Source organism: Porites lutea, chromosome 2 (assembly GCF_958299795.1).
Source record: "Porites lutea chromosome 2, jaPorLute2.1, whole genome shotgun sequence".
Taxonomy (NCBI): Eukaryota; Metazoa; Cnidaria; class Anthozoa; order Scleractinia; family Poritidae; genus Porites; species Porites lutea.
Genome location: NC_133202.1, coordinates 11161726 through 11175282, shown reverse-complemented (window position 1 = coordinate 11175282; position 13557 = coordinate 11161726). Strand labels below are relative to the sequence as shown.

Below are 13557 nucleotides of genomic sequence, written 5' to 3'. Positions count from 1 at the left end.
ACCTATTTAAGCACTGTAGCACACATACCAACTCCGCGGTATGGCCAGTACCTTACGCATGCGCACAACCATATCACCCCGGTGTTTGCAGCGATGGACAGCTGTTTCGTCCTCATCAGGACTCATCAGCATGGCATAGCCCCAGGCGAGAGATCTCACACAAATTAGACAAAACCTACGGAGGGTACCGTCAACAGACAAAACACCAGAAGAACATTATACCTGAAAGGATTCTCTTCCGCATTCTTTCAGAATTGAAGGTGCAATGTCAGGCCGTTTCCACAGAATTTCCAACAACTTGACAATCTCAAATCTGACACAGACAAAAATAGCTTAGCTGAGGTCTGTTTAGACTTGGTGGTGTTCGTACTAAATAAGTGGTAACTACAACATCCAATTTAAACATCCGGATTTATCATCCGTGAAAATCACTCCATCGTCTCGAAGCCATGTTCGTTCATTCAGTAGGCTGCGTAAAAGGCGGGTTTGAAAGCGGCAGCGCGAGGCGCCAGACACGCGAGAGGAGAGCTTCCCCTCGCCTTTCTCGCTCGTCATGAGCGCCTAAACGCGCTCGTTATGCAGGCTATTTGTCCCGTACATTCACTTAAACGAGACGGGGTATATAAAGACAAGTTAGCAGAAACAGCTATTGGCGTTCTCCTTCTTATAACGTGACTTGACAACAGAGTGTTCATACCTAGCTGAAAATTTGTCAAACTCTTCTTTGTCCACGTCCAGGCCCTCCACGATGTCAACCGCGCAATAGGTATGAAGGAGAGCTGGGCACAGTTTGTCTCTCACCGCTGGACACATGGCAACGCAGGCTACCAGATCACCCTCAATGCCGCTGTAAGATAAAAATAACAATGAAGTTTCATTTGGTAAATTGAAAGCAATCAAACATTCTGAGCCACATAAGAATAATATGTCGGATTCCATACCTTCCCCAAGATGTCGTGTCCAACAACTTGTTTTTTCTGAAACAAAAAAAAAACAACAGGTAAGTTGAGATACTTTTCCGGTATTTTTCGTTCTATGGAGATACAAAAAGATACACGCTGTTTTCATCTAGCCTAGCCTGCCAGTACAGCCGTGAGGTTACGTGTCAGGCCGGGTGAAGTTTATGGGTTGTTTCGGGGGGCAGGAAATTTGACCCAATTCCCTGCACAATCTCCAAATGGCCAAAAGATAAAGAAATGGTGTCCAGCTCCCCCCCCGCCCCTAAAAAAAAACAACAACAACAGCGATAACAACCTCATAATACATTATGACACTGAACAAACAGCACTGACTCAGAGTCATTTGCAACCCTGAGGCAAACTGTACGAAAGCCAATGGTGCCGCGCAAATCCCTAGTTCCGAAACGCGCATAACTATCTCATGAATGTATCATGTCTAGTTATTTACGAACCCAGGTCCCTTTAAACAACTCGAGCTAATGGCTCAGTGCAGCGGAACTTGAGACCGCGACAACAGGTTTTTAAGGTCAATGCTCTAACCACAACACTATGCTGAGTCCGACGATGATCAGCTGACGATTTACTGCCCAAGGCAGACTCAAGAGATGGATCCGATACTATACGAAATATATCGACACTCCCTTACAAGGGATTTCTACTGCGGTCAAAATTTTAGAACGCAAAAACACGGAAAGGACGAAGATGGGGCTGATATGAAAATCGCGTCGATATGGTTACTGTCCAGCAAGCTGATAATTATATTGCACTGTTTTCTGAGTAAGACCAGAAGCTCCAATCGGCGACAAAATTAGTTGAGACACTTTGACCTAAAGGGCCTTTCTGACTTTTTCTCACTTAAAAAGGGGAAAATGAAGTTTTGCCTCCCCACCCCTTCCATGCAATGTTGTACCACTGTACCTGTTGGAAATAACACACACCCCAACTTTGAATGGAGGAGAGGGGGTGTGGATTGATTTTTTCACTGAGGTTACCCCATCGGAGGACAGTGTCTCAAGAAGACAGTGTCACAATACCGTAAAATTCCGAAAATAAGCCCCGGGCTTATACTTTTCAAAGGCCCTTTTTGAGGGGCTTATTTATCGAGGGGCCTTTATTCGGAGGGGCTTATGTGCAGAGGGAAATTTGAGATTGGGCTAGCTTGTTGTGGAAAGGAAATTTACCATTTTTGCTTTGTGTTACTTTGTATTCGAGGGCAAATTCCGAGTACAAACTCTCCGGGGGGGGGGGCTTATATTCGGAGGGGCGATTTAACGGAGGGTTTTTTGCGTGGGGGGGGGGGGCTTATATTTGGAGGGGCTTATACATGGAGGGGCTTATTTTGGGAATTTTACGGTATCTACTTTGAAGAACTGCTAAGTTTCATCCTTGACGTTCTACACTTTTCTTCCTTCTTCGTTCTCTGTTATGCCTTGCTTTCTTGTTTCGATACTTTGATGGGCCGCCTTCCCTGTAACTAATATTTTTTAATCAGCAAAAGTACCTCTTATTTCGGGAGCAAATTTCAGCGAATGACAGCAGTCCTGTTACAATTCTCGAAGCTGCAACAGGACCAGGCATCAGATCTCGGCGCTCAATGAGTGTCGCACAACAATCCACGAAAACACAGATCTGTAACACAACAGAACAGCAGTCACGGTGCATGAGTTAGGGTCAGGGGTAACGAAAGCTTACACGTTTGGGGAAAAGCCAACTGACCGCATAATACTAGATGACCGTTTAACACGGGTTTGACAAGCCTTAAAGAAAATCCGGAAAAAAAAGCGACAACGAGAAGTACCCAACATCAGGCGAATTTACTTCAAATGGTTTTAAATTTTCTCTCTCTTCTTGTGTCAAAAGAAAACAAATTACCGACCATTACAGAGAAAACCGCGGCGGTCCTAGGAAAATGTGGCCGCGGCCCGTTAAAATAGGTAACCGTCTGAAACCGTTTCTTTCTGACAATTCCTAAAAAATTTGTGCACAAAAATATTCAATTTTCTTTTTGTAAAATCCTAAGAAGTAAATAGTACCATGTGAAAGTACTGCTGAAGAGGTTTCATTTGAATGGTTACACCATAGGATTTCATCCACAGATTCAAAAGTTAGAACTACATACTAAATAAATAGTACCATGTGAAAGTACTGCTGAAGAGGTTTCATTTGAATGGTAACACCATAGGATTTCATCCACAGACTCAAAAGTTAGAACTACAAACTAAATAAATAGTACCATGTGAAGGTTCTACCAAAGAAGTTTCATTTGATTTGACTTTCGTTACACCACAGGAATTCATCCACAGATTCAACAGTTAAAGTGGTAAATAATCTCTTGTGAGAATGAAAGGGTCATAGTAACAAAAGGAAGCGATCGTCAAGACTGGCAAGTGGATGTACTTACATCTAAACCTTTTAGTGCACAAGGCTTGTGTATAGCCACGTAACTAAACCAAGAACACATGTCTTTAACGTAGAACTCAGGAATGTTGGTAAAAATTTCCCGCTGCTTAGCACGGATTTCATCTTCGGCCAAATCCTGAAAACAATTTCACACAATGGTGGGTTAAACGTCTTTAAAACAGGGACAATATTACGTGGTTCCGTAGTTGTACGTTTTTAATTTACTTCTCTTACGATTTCTAATAGAAGAGTAAAATTCTGTCTTATATTTAACTAAATATTGAATGAGGCTGAGTATAATATGAAGATTTAAGCAGATCTCAGAGGGTGTTATCTACCTCGGCCACAGCAGGGTTCTTACCAGACCGAGGCATTGCGGCATTGCCGCACTAAAATTAGCCCAAGGGGTCCAAAGGGCGCAAAGAAGGAAAAAAACCTATTACAAAACGTACGTAAGCATACTTACATATACGTACATCTCCTTAAAATATAAGCCAAAATTTAATTGGTTGCGGTGTCTTAAGTAAAAAAACCATCATTATCAAAGACTCAGACCTGTAAAAACGTTGAGTCAACTGTATCTAATAATTGTGACCCGCTTTTCTCCCTCATGACCCCCCTTTAGCTTCTCTATGGGTCCTGTGGACCCTGGTGTAAGAAATCCTGGTATGAACACTACCACAAACGTATTTCATCTCAACTCACGGATGCATTGTACTAAGATATAGAAAAAAGAAATGGTGAGCTCATTAACGATTCCCTTTACCTGATTCTCAGAGGCACAGTTTTCTAAGAGATAAAGAAGCCATGCAGCACTTGTGACGTAAAACTCTGAGCAAAACCTCATGAAGTGCGCGTCTTGAAGACAAGTGTCCCATTGGAGAACGAACAGCTAAAAGAGGACAAATCACTTGGGTTAATTTGACGTAACTAACGGATCATTAAAAAAACACACCTCCAGTCTGCCACAAAAATTCTTGCAATACTCTTGCTTCTAACGGAGCCCACGCACCTTTTGTAATAAAACGAAAATAAAAACTTATCTATTTAGGCAAGCGCTATATTGGGCAATTGAGCTCAGTCGCCGAAGGAATGGAACCAAGTGAGCCTACGCAACAGCTAGGAACCCTGGCGAAAATGCTTGCCATTCAATCGCTTTCGTCCTCGTTCGGAAAACACCGATGTATTTCCGAACTTTCCTTCTTGGATTCAGTCCTCGGAGTGGGGAGACTGCGGATAGGAGAAAAGACATAGACGAAAACCAAGGCAATCAAACTTAAAACTGGAAACCAAACTTACAGCAAGAAATTTTCTCCGGCCTTCAGTCTCCGCCGAAGTACCTTCCATCGCTTCTGTCATCATCATGTAACTTCTGAAGAATACAGAAAGGAAAACAATTTCTTACGTTGTTTAGATAATCAACTATAAGCCAGGAGCTTTTGTATTTATCTGTTTGCCTTGAGGAATAGGTGCTTTCTCTCCGGTACATCTGTGTCTAAATTTTCTTTTTTGACTAGACAATTTATTGTCGTACTCTTAGGTCCTAAGATATTTTTTCTTTGCGTCCATGACAAGATTCAGGATCGATGGATGATAACTTAGTCTTAGTGGATCATGTATCTTATGGGAGAGTTGGTCGTTGCTTCAGTCGATACATCGGTGAACTGCCGGTCGCTTATCTGTCGAGTATCGATCGAAAAACATAGACTGAGTACCGGTCGAATATCGACAGATCGGTCGATGACATAATATCAACCGATGTATCGACCGAGACCTTCATACGAAACATGAGAACCAGTATGTCTGACCTTAAGAGTTTGTTATAATGTTGAATGGTGCTGGTTAGTCCAGTATGCAGAGCACTATGCGTGAGGTGGAACATCTCTGTCATCAGCTTAAACTGACCTAAAAACATTGGGAGTTGTTAAACACCACAGTAATCCAGTATATAACGGTCACAATAAACAATCTTAAAACTGTACAATGTGATTCTAATCCCAGATTGGCACTAATCTCATGACAGCTAATGAGCCTTACTTTCCTGTGGTACTGTTAACCCTTTAAGCATCCAATATTCACATACAAATTCTCCAAACTGGTCTCTATACATTTTCTTAAAGAATGTGTTGAGAGAATTTGATAATAGATCAAGGCATTTTCTCTGTGGTGATCATTTTATTAATTCTCATAACCTTATCTCTTGACACTGTATGGGTATCATTAGGAGAAAACTGATGTTGATCACTGTTGGAACTTAAAGGGTTAATGACGCTGTAGGAAATGATTCTGACTTTGGAGTCTGTAGACAAAATCGTACAGTTTGACCATTCAAAAGAAGGCCATTCAACAGTATTCTCCCGTGGTCGTATAAACATAACAACTTTCTTTAATTTTCCAGACATGTTTCGACGGTACATCCGTCATCTTCAGTGTTACATATTTTGAAATCGCCGTTGAATTTAAAGCGCGCGCGATCTTACAAAGTTCGTTACATTGCGTTGTCAATATTGCGTACTAAAACAAAGTTAAATGAGTGACGCTTAGTTCTTTACAGGGAGAGAGTCAGGTTAATGTGTTTCACCTGCTGGTTGAGATCGGGCTTCTCCCGTGGTATTGTTTAGAACCAGCACGTACACAGTTCTAACGTTTCACCGAGTCTGTGACTGTGACGATACAAATAAAATCTACTGAGCAGTAATTTCCTGTGGAACTGTCTATTTTGCTGCACAGGGCGTCTCTACTCAAATAAAAAACCGCTGAGCAGTACTCTCCCGTGGTACTGTTTATTATGCAATAAAAGTTGGTTCTAATTTTCGAGCATTTGATTGAAATTCAAAAGTGCGGACACGCAAATGAAACAATTAAAACTCCTAAACACTTCCTACTGATGCCAATGAAATATTGTACGTTTCCCTCTTGTATAAAATGTCTTCCGGTGACCAACTTTGCGATTGAAACGTTAGGGTTCACCTTTTACTGTCTAAGCCACCCAAAAAATAAGGGCGGGCCGAGACATTCAAGCTACTGGGTAAAGTTCAATATACTGAATGTCTCCATTTTCTCGTTTCTACACAGGCTACCCAAACACACCTTTCAGTTCTTCAGAGGGGAAAAGTATACTGTGTAAATCCGCTCTCTCCTCGGTATCCGTACCTGAATTAAGAAAAGAGCAAGTCAATTACGATAAACATGAAAATCTAGGCACCTCCATGTAACGTAATTTAATGTTAGAGGAAAGCTGAGGCCGACGTTGCGCTCATTTTACCGCCCCCCCCCCCCCCCCCCGCTCCATCAGTGCTCCGTTTTACTGATATTAGGGACCTTACGAAACCACGAAGACGACGGCAACGGCAACGGCAACGGCAACGCCGTCTTTGCACCACTAAGACGTGAAATGACCAAATTTTAAGGGGTTTTTTTTGAGGACGAGAACGGAAAGGCGATAAATTCTACCATCTCTGTCTAAACTCGGGCGCTGCCCCCTCTCTTCAGTTCTAATCTAAATCCCCTTCTTTGAAGTAACAGGACGACTTCGGAAAATCGCGAAATGGTTTGAAAGGATCAGGAGTCTTTTTCAGGGACCTATTAATGGACGTCGTCGTTGTGAGATCGTAAGGTCCCTGTTAGGGAGCTTAAGCCACGACCACGGCGATGGCTACGAAAACGTCACTTAAAAATTGAATTCGGGCTGCTTCAAACTTTATCGCGCTTATTCCATTTCATTTAATTCGTCAAATGTTGGCAAATTTCTTTGGAGTTGAGTTCTAAAGGACTGTTTCAAAGTTCAGGAAAAGAAAAAGAAAACTGTTGTTTTGCATTCCCGTCCACGAAAAAACGTGAAATTAGGTACTTTCACGTTGTAGTCATGCAACGACGGCTGAAAAAAGTACAAAAAAAGCGTGATGCACGTTCAAAGTTATTTTGCCAACCTAAACCTATTGGTTTTTTTGCCGTTCTCGTTGCCTTCGCCGTCCTCCTTAGTTAAGCTTCCTACACGGAAAGGAAAGAAGTCACAATGAATAGAGGTCACACTTGGGAGTTGAACTCGGAACCTCTCGCACAGAAGAACGCGCACTAACCTTGCTTCTCACGTCTTAGAGCGGTTTTCACTTGACTGTCGAAAGGGATTGGTTTTGGTTTTGGTTTTGGTTTTACTACGCCCTTTGGTTGGCTAGTGTATTTACTTTGGTTTTGGTTTTACGACAGTCAAGTGAAAACCGCTCTATAGGAAAACAAAACATACAAGCTAGAAAGGTCTATTCGAGTTGTAAAACCTCGTTTCCAGGGTCCCTCCTGAAGTGAGCAAGAGAGAGAGAACACACTGGGAACGAGGTTGGCTGTAGCCCACGTTATAGTCTAAGAGGGGAGGGGGTTGGGCATGAAACACATGAAACAGTACATGACAGTTTTCAGTGTTTTATGGAAACAAAATCGAGTAAACATTAGAGAGATTAAGATTCATGTTTACGCCAAACGGCAGACGTGAATTTGTACCACGTGACCAAGTTTTCCCCTTATTTTCCGTTTACTCTTTATTGCCTCTACACAAAAATAAGAAGTTTTATGCCAGTTTTAGCCATAAGAATCGTTCGGGACTGTTTTTATCTTCTTATTTTCTAATCTGAGAAATTCTCAACTTGAGTCTGACGTTTGCCGTTTGCGGTAAACGTGAATCTTAATCTCTCTAATATATTAATGTTCGTCAACAACAAAACCAGCATTTTTCACTAACCAATATGTCCACCTGCCAGCGTACGTTCATTGTCGAATCTCAGACGGCAGCTTCTAGAGGTACAGTAATACGGTTCTATCTGTTTATACTTTTCTTTTCCTTTGGAAAGTAGGAATGAATCACAAAGCTGTAGAGCGACTGTGCATAGGTTCATCATAAAGCCTGCAATGGAATCAAGACACAGATAAGATGCCTGATCCCGGTTGTTCAAAAGCTGGATCGCGCAATCCACCTGATAAATCACTATGAAGCGGGTAAGTATTGGGGAAACCAACTACGTTATCCAGTGGATTGAGATTTTAACTAGTGAATACCGTTATCAACTTTTTGAGCTACTTGGCCCAAGTGTAAAACAAAACATACGGCAATCCGCTCTGCCAGATCACGGACAAAGCAAATATCAGAAAAAAAACACTCACAAGAGAACTGGGAAAGTGACCTCTAACATGAAGGCTGGGGCTTAAAAAGACTAAAAAAAATCTCAAATTGTCAGTCTAGTATGCTGTTCCAAAAATAACTGCAACTACGAAATAGTCATCAAAATTACATATCAACTTGCAGAGTGCAAAACAGCCGTATTTTTGCATTGGTCAACTGAGAACACAAGCACTTGTCAAATAAACGGCAAGGGGATGCCCTACGTCCACGTGAGATTTGTTGCGCGCCTGACGACTACCACTGAATTTTCAAAAGAAAGAAGCCGACCGTTTTGCAAATCAATCATTTAACTTATTACTCACTTAATGACCATCAAAAATGCACAGGGCAACAATTTCCAGAGGACAGTAAGCCTGTGCCGACCGATCACAAGAACTTTGAATCTTACCATCGCTTGCAACTGCTGTCTTGAAATTATCTCTTGGCAAATTTGGTGACAGCCTCAAATCATTAAGTGACACAACACCAGCCAGCCATGCTAACGCACTAAACATGAAAAAGAAAGCTTGACAGTCAGGCAGGAAGTTTGCTTGAAATAATTAATTCAACAGCATGTAAATGAAAAGGTAATCACATTATTCCTAATTGCTTATCATTGCCACAGTCCTATGTTGACGTTTTCAATCCCAAAATGTTTTAAATGCTCTGTTACAGTTGTCCACCATCCCCACAATATTTTTCCTCCAAGCAGAAAAATTTTGACTTGCCGTATAAACGTGATTCCTCTGTCTGCTCAGTTTAAGTGCGAAAATTTAACTTTGCAATGCAACAGGTCACTTAAGGAGTTGAAATGCTGGGATCGTGTATTTAGAAGTAGATTTTGACTTCAGGGATTAAACTAAAACATCACAAATCTCAAGAGGTTATCGGGTTTCCAGCGGGGGGGGGGGGGGGGGGGACCCAAGACTTCACCTTCTAAGAGCATAAGACAGAGAACAAGTTTCTAAGCTAAGCGATACGGTTTCTGCATGGCCGCCTGCATGGAGTTCGAAAGGAAGGGGGAAGAAAATTTAGGCGCGAGACGACGCGCGAAAGAAGGGAGCTTCGCGAGCATTTCGCGCTTCTCGCGCGGGAAACTCCTTCCCCTTTAAAATCCTTTCAAACGCCTGCCGCGCTGGCAATCTGCTTGGTAATAACGTCTGTCTGACCTGTCCTTGGTGTTAGATTTCAGTAGTTTCACAAGCGCCTTGTAAACAACATTCTGACAGGAATGAATGCCGTCCATGATCTGCGACTGTACAAACAAAGGCAAAAGCTGTCAGTTGCTGACAAAATTGTTATGCATCAAGTGGACAATAAGCCCCCCACACAAACGTTCTTAGGGCTTTGTCACGCTTTCCTTCCCAAAAGCGTTCGTTAGGCAGGATTGCGTGACGAGCCAAGCGAACGTCTGTGTGGATGGCCAGTGGACAATGGGAAAGAGAGTCTTAACGAGTCACAGGTCACCCACTTCCTGAAACTACTTCCTCTAGAGTGAAGCCATACAGAATACTGCTTCGAAGCCCCTCTTCCCTCCCCTAAGAGGGACATTAGCCCATCACTAGGGCACCCCTAATATTTTAAGACGCAAAGGTAAAAGTGCGTTCGTTACGTCCCTTCGTAAAGGTGCGTTAATATTTTGTTACTGAAAGAAAAACCTTAGCAGAAAGACAAACTTTCTTCACTAAAGAAACATGCAAAACAGTACCTGAAGTTGATCAACATCGCTACGAAAAGCCTGAGGAAAGTGAGGCAGCTCAAAGAAGCATGAAGCCACGCGAGACTTGTCTACTTTAACATCGAGTGTAGAAATTTTCAGAAATGATGAAAACAGTGACTTCTCTTGAAAGAAAATACCCTGCAAAGACAGAAGACAAGGAAAGCTATTTTTAACTCAAGGTTTCAATAACGACAATGCAAACTTTATCAGAAGTGAAAAAATTAATCAGGGGTAAAATAATTACCAGTTCTTTAACGCCGTAGTCCAGTTCTTTTTCAAGGGCTTCTGCAAGAAACTCCGTCATGGTAGGCTAAAATATAAGAGAAAAAAGGTTGCTAAACTTCGTGTTTAGTACACATGTACATAACATAATAATGCGATCTAAAACATGAACACTATCTCTCATTTAAGACAGGATATTTCTTGATAAACAAAAACGAAAAGTAAACAGTTTGGTCCGGCTGTGTACGCTACCTGCGAAAGAAGAATTTCCAGTCCTCTAAAAACACTTTTGCTCTCTAACGTTATCTCGTTGATCCTATTTTTGGAGATGATAAAAGAGATTTGAAACACACAATGACATCAATAAACAGCACGCACAGTTAAGACGGAATTGGAGCAAAGCAGGGCTTCAAATAAGACTTGGTCATCTGACAATGTCCGACTAAAATTTCGCATATACGAAAAAAATCTACCAGCGGTCGGACATGACCGAAAATCCCCTATTAAGTTCCCCGGGAGGCTTTATTTCAAAAAAATTGGAGAGGTGGGAGGACTTAATAGAGACATGGGGCTTATTTGAGAAGGGCACTTATTTAATCTAGCAAAGACGATGGCATCAGTTAGTGACCCATAAAGAACTAGAATGCAACGTTGAAAAGCTCAAGTACAAGAAGTTGGAGTTCATGCAGCCGAGAATCAAAAACATCTTCCAGATGGTAAATAAACAACCATCCTGGATCAGGGAGGTAAGAGGGGCTTATTAACTTTCTTCCCCTGAAAAGGGAGGCCTATTAGAAAGGAGGGGGGCGGGGGCTTATTTGAGAGGGGGCTTAATAGAGGATTTACGGCACCAAAGACTATCATTTAGTAGCTCAGATTTACACAGCAGTTTTAAAAAAATCTTAAGTCGATATAATGAATGTCCCACAGCTTTTCTGGTTTGTCCGACTAAAACAGTGACATGATCGGATATATGACCTTTCTAAAAAGGAAAATCGTATTTGCAGACTTGTAAAGTGCACTTAAAACAGCATTTCAACCCCTCAAATAGAGAGCTTGCTCACCAGCTATTTCAAATACCACCTGGAAACAAACAGTCGTTGCGGCTACACTGAAATTTCAGTTACAAACCTCTTATACTGAGCAATTTTTCTTCCTCCGACAGTTACCTTAAACAAAATAAAACATCAACTCGATTAAGGATAATAAAAGAGCAACGATGGTAAATTTTAATTTGGGTACTGAAGAAAAATGTCAGCAACACTCATTAAGTCTGGAACGTGCCACAAATGAAAAAATTGCACAACGACTACAAACGAGGGAAATTTGGAAAAACTAAGGCAAGCAACTTCAAAGCTACGGTTTACATTTTCAGTGTTTTAAGTCAACTATACTATATGGATGAGCCACTGATTTTCTAAACTTTTTTTGGAATGTACTTTGAGAGGTGATTAGTGTTTCAAAGCGGAAATTACGAACTTGTTATCGCCATTCGCAAAGTAATACTGTTCGGGCAAGAGTATACTTTCAATGAGAAGAAATTCGTAACGCAATTCTGCACAATTCCCCAGTCACCAGATCTCTGGCGCGCTTTCCCTCGATCTGTGGATAGACATACCATTTCAACAAAGGTATCTTTCACTTCTGAATCTTGCTTGGCTTTCTCCAAAAGTCTTGTAAGAAGTTCGCCGTTAACTGTCACGCCGTCACATGACCAGCCTCCGAGGCTACCAAGAAAGTACAGAGAAGGTGCCTGGCATTGGAACACAAAAAGATCTTGGTTAGTATAGACAAAACTGAATATCTTTAACTTTGTACTCCCAAACAGTTGGCTATCTGGTTACGTAGTCGAGTTAGTGGCTTCATGACCATGAACTCATTCCAGGTGCATCTTCCAATCCACACAAATGCAAAAACGTCAGGACAAGTTGACAGTTTACTTCAAGAATCTTGGTGCATTTTGTCTCGAGAAGATATGATACAAACATCGCAGTTAAGCCTGGTCTAAAGAAGAAATCATTTTTACTGAGAAGCGCACCAGAGGTCGCCAGAAAGGTCACGTACAAAAGTATTTTAAACTAAGATGTCTGACAAAAGAAACGGGTTTTTTCGCTTCTGGCCAAGAATGCTAAGCTCGACCTGTAGACTTTTCCTCCCAGTTGACTTCGATGAGTGACGAATTCGCGAGACAAACGACAAAGTTGTCAGAGGTCTGCTTGATAGGCCATTTCCGAGTTTCAAAAACTCCCACTTTCAAAATTAAGGCTGAGACTAAGTGCAAAACCTTTCTTGTGAAAATGAGTTCTATTTGCATGAGAATGGAAAATCGTTTTCACATCAATAGTTTCGCACTTAGCCTCGCTAAGAAACAGAGGCTTGTGCACTTCGGGAAAGGCCTATTGCGATGCGACAAAAAAGAAATTTAAGTCAGTACATTGAACATAGTCTGGTGTATGGTATTAGATAGTGTTGCACTATCAAACAGACACGAGACAGCATTTTCTCGGCAGATATAATAACATAATGTAACGTTTGATCCTTAACGTAGAGGCAAGTCATCTTATTTTCTTGCATCTTTTAAAAAAATCTGAAAATAGCAAGTACTTTAATGGAAGTAGCTTTATAAAAGAAAAATAATTATGTCTAAAATATTGTGCATACTTCAGCTTGCCCAGAATGAACAAAATCAGACCACAAGTCTTCCTCGACTGATGTAGGACTTGCTGCGGCTGCCAAAAGAAAAAACGGGACATGTATTATCTACAATCGTAGACAAAATAAATGGAAATTTATACCCCCGCCCCCTCCCCCGAAAATTAAGGACGGAAAAATAGCGCGTTTTGGCTTTTGCGTGGCTTCATCCTTGATTTGGGAGGATGGGGGTTTGCTGTTCCATTCTATTCTGTCCAAGATAAGTCTCTCTCGCAGTCCTTTTTGTCTCGTCACGCAACGCTCCTCTCCTCTTCTTGGGAAAGAGCGTTGCGTGACGAGACAAAAACAGCTGCGAGGGATGCTATGTATTATCAGGCACGTAATTTTCCCGCAAATGTGCCGAAAGTGAGTAAATACCTTTCTAGAAACCATTAATAAGAAAGTAAATACTTCGG

At 41.5% G+C, this 13557-nt stretch overlaps 1 protein-coding gene across 1 annotated transcript in view; it reads right to left on the bottom strand.

The window, feature by feature from the left end:
* Positions 1–13557, bottom strand: part of LOC140927726 (uncharacterized) — a 37210-nt gene that overhangs the window by 11776 nt on the left and 11877 nt on the right. The window contains exons 12-29 of the mRNA XM_073377407.1: positions 13112–13179; positions 12069–12203; positions 11582–11619; positions 10703–10766; positions 10473–10538; positions 10217–10366; positions 9678–9763; positions 8918–9015; positions 8092–8253; positions 6450–6512; positions 5168–5264; positions 4659–4731; positions 4126–4251; positions 3361–3495; positions 2461–2588; positions 942–977; positions 698–847; positions 223–313 (exon numbers count right to left, since the gene is read on the bottom strand). Of these exons, the coding sequence (XP_073233508.1) occupies positions 223–313; positions 698–847; positions 942–977; positions 2461–2588; positions 3361–3495; positions 4126–4251; positions 4659–4731; positions 5168–5264; positions 6450–6512; positions 8092–8253; positions 8918–9015; positions 9678–9763; positions 10217–10366; positions 10473–10538; positions 10703–10766; positions 11582–11619; positions 12069–12203; positions 13112–13179 (1766 nt within the window). The remainder of the gene's footprint in view (positions 1–222; positions 314–697; positions 848–941; positions 978–2460; positions 2589–3360; positions 3496–4125; positions 4252–4658; positions 4732–5167; positions 5265–6449; positions 6513–8091; positions 8254–8917; positions 9016–9677; positions 9764–10216; positions 10367–10472; positions 10539–10702; positions 10767–11581; positions 11620–12068; positions 12204–13111; positions 13180–13557) is intronic.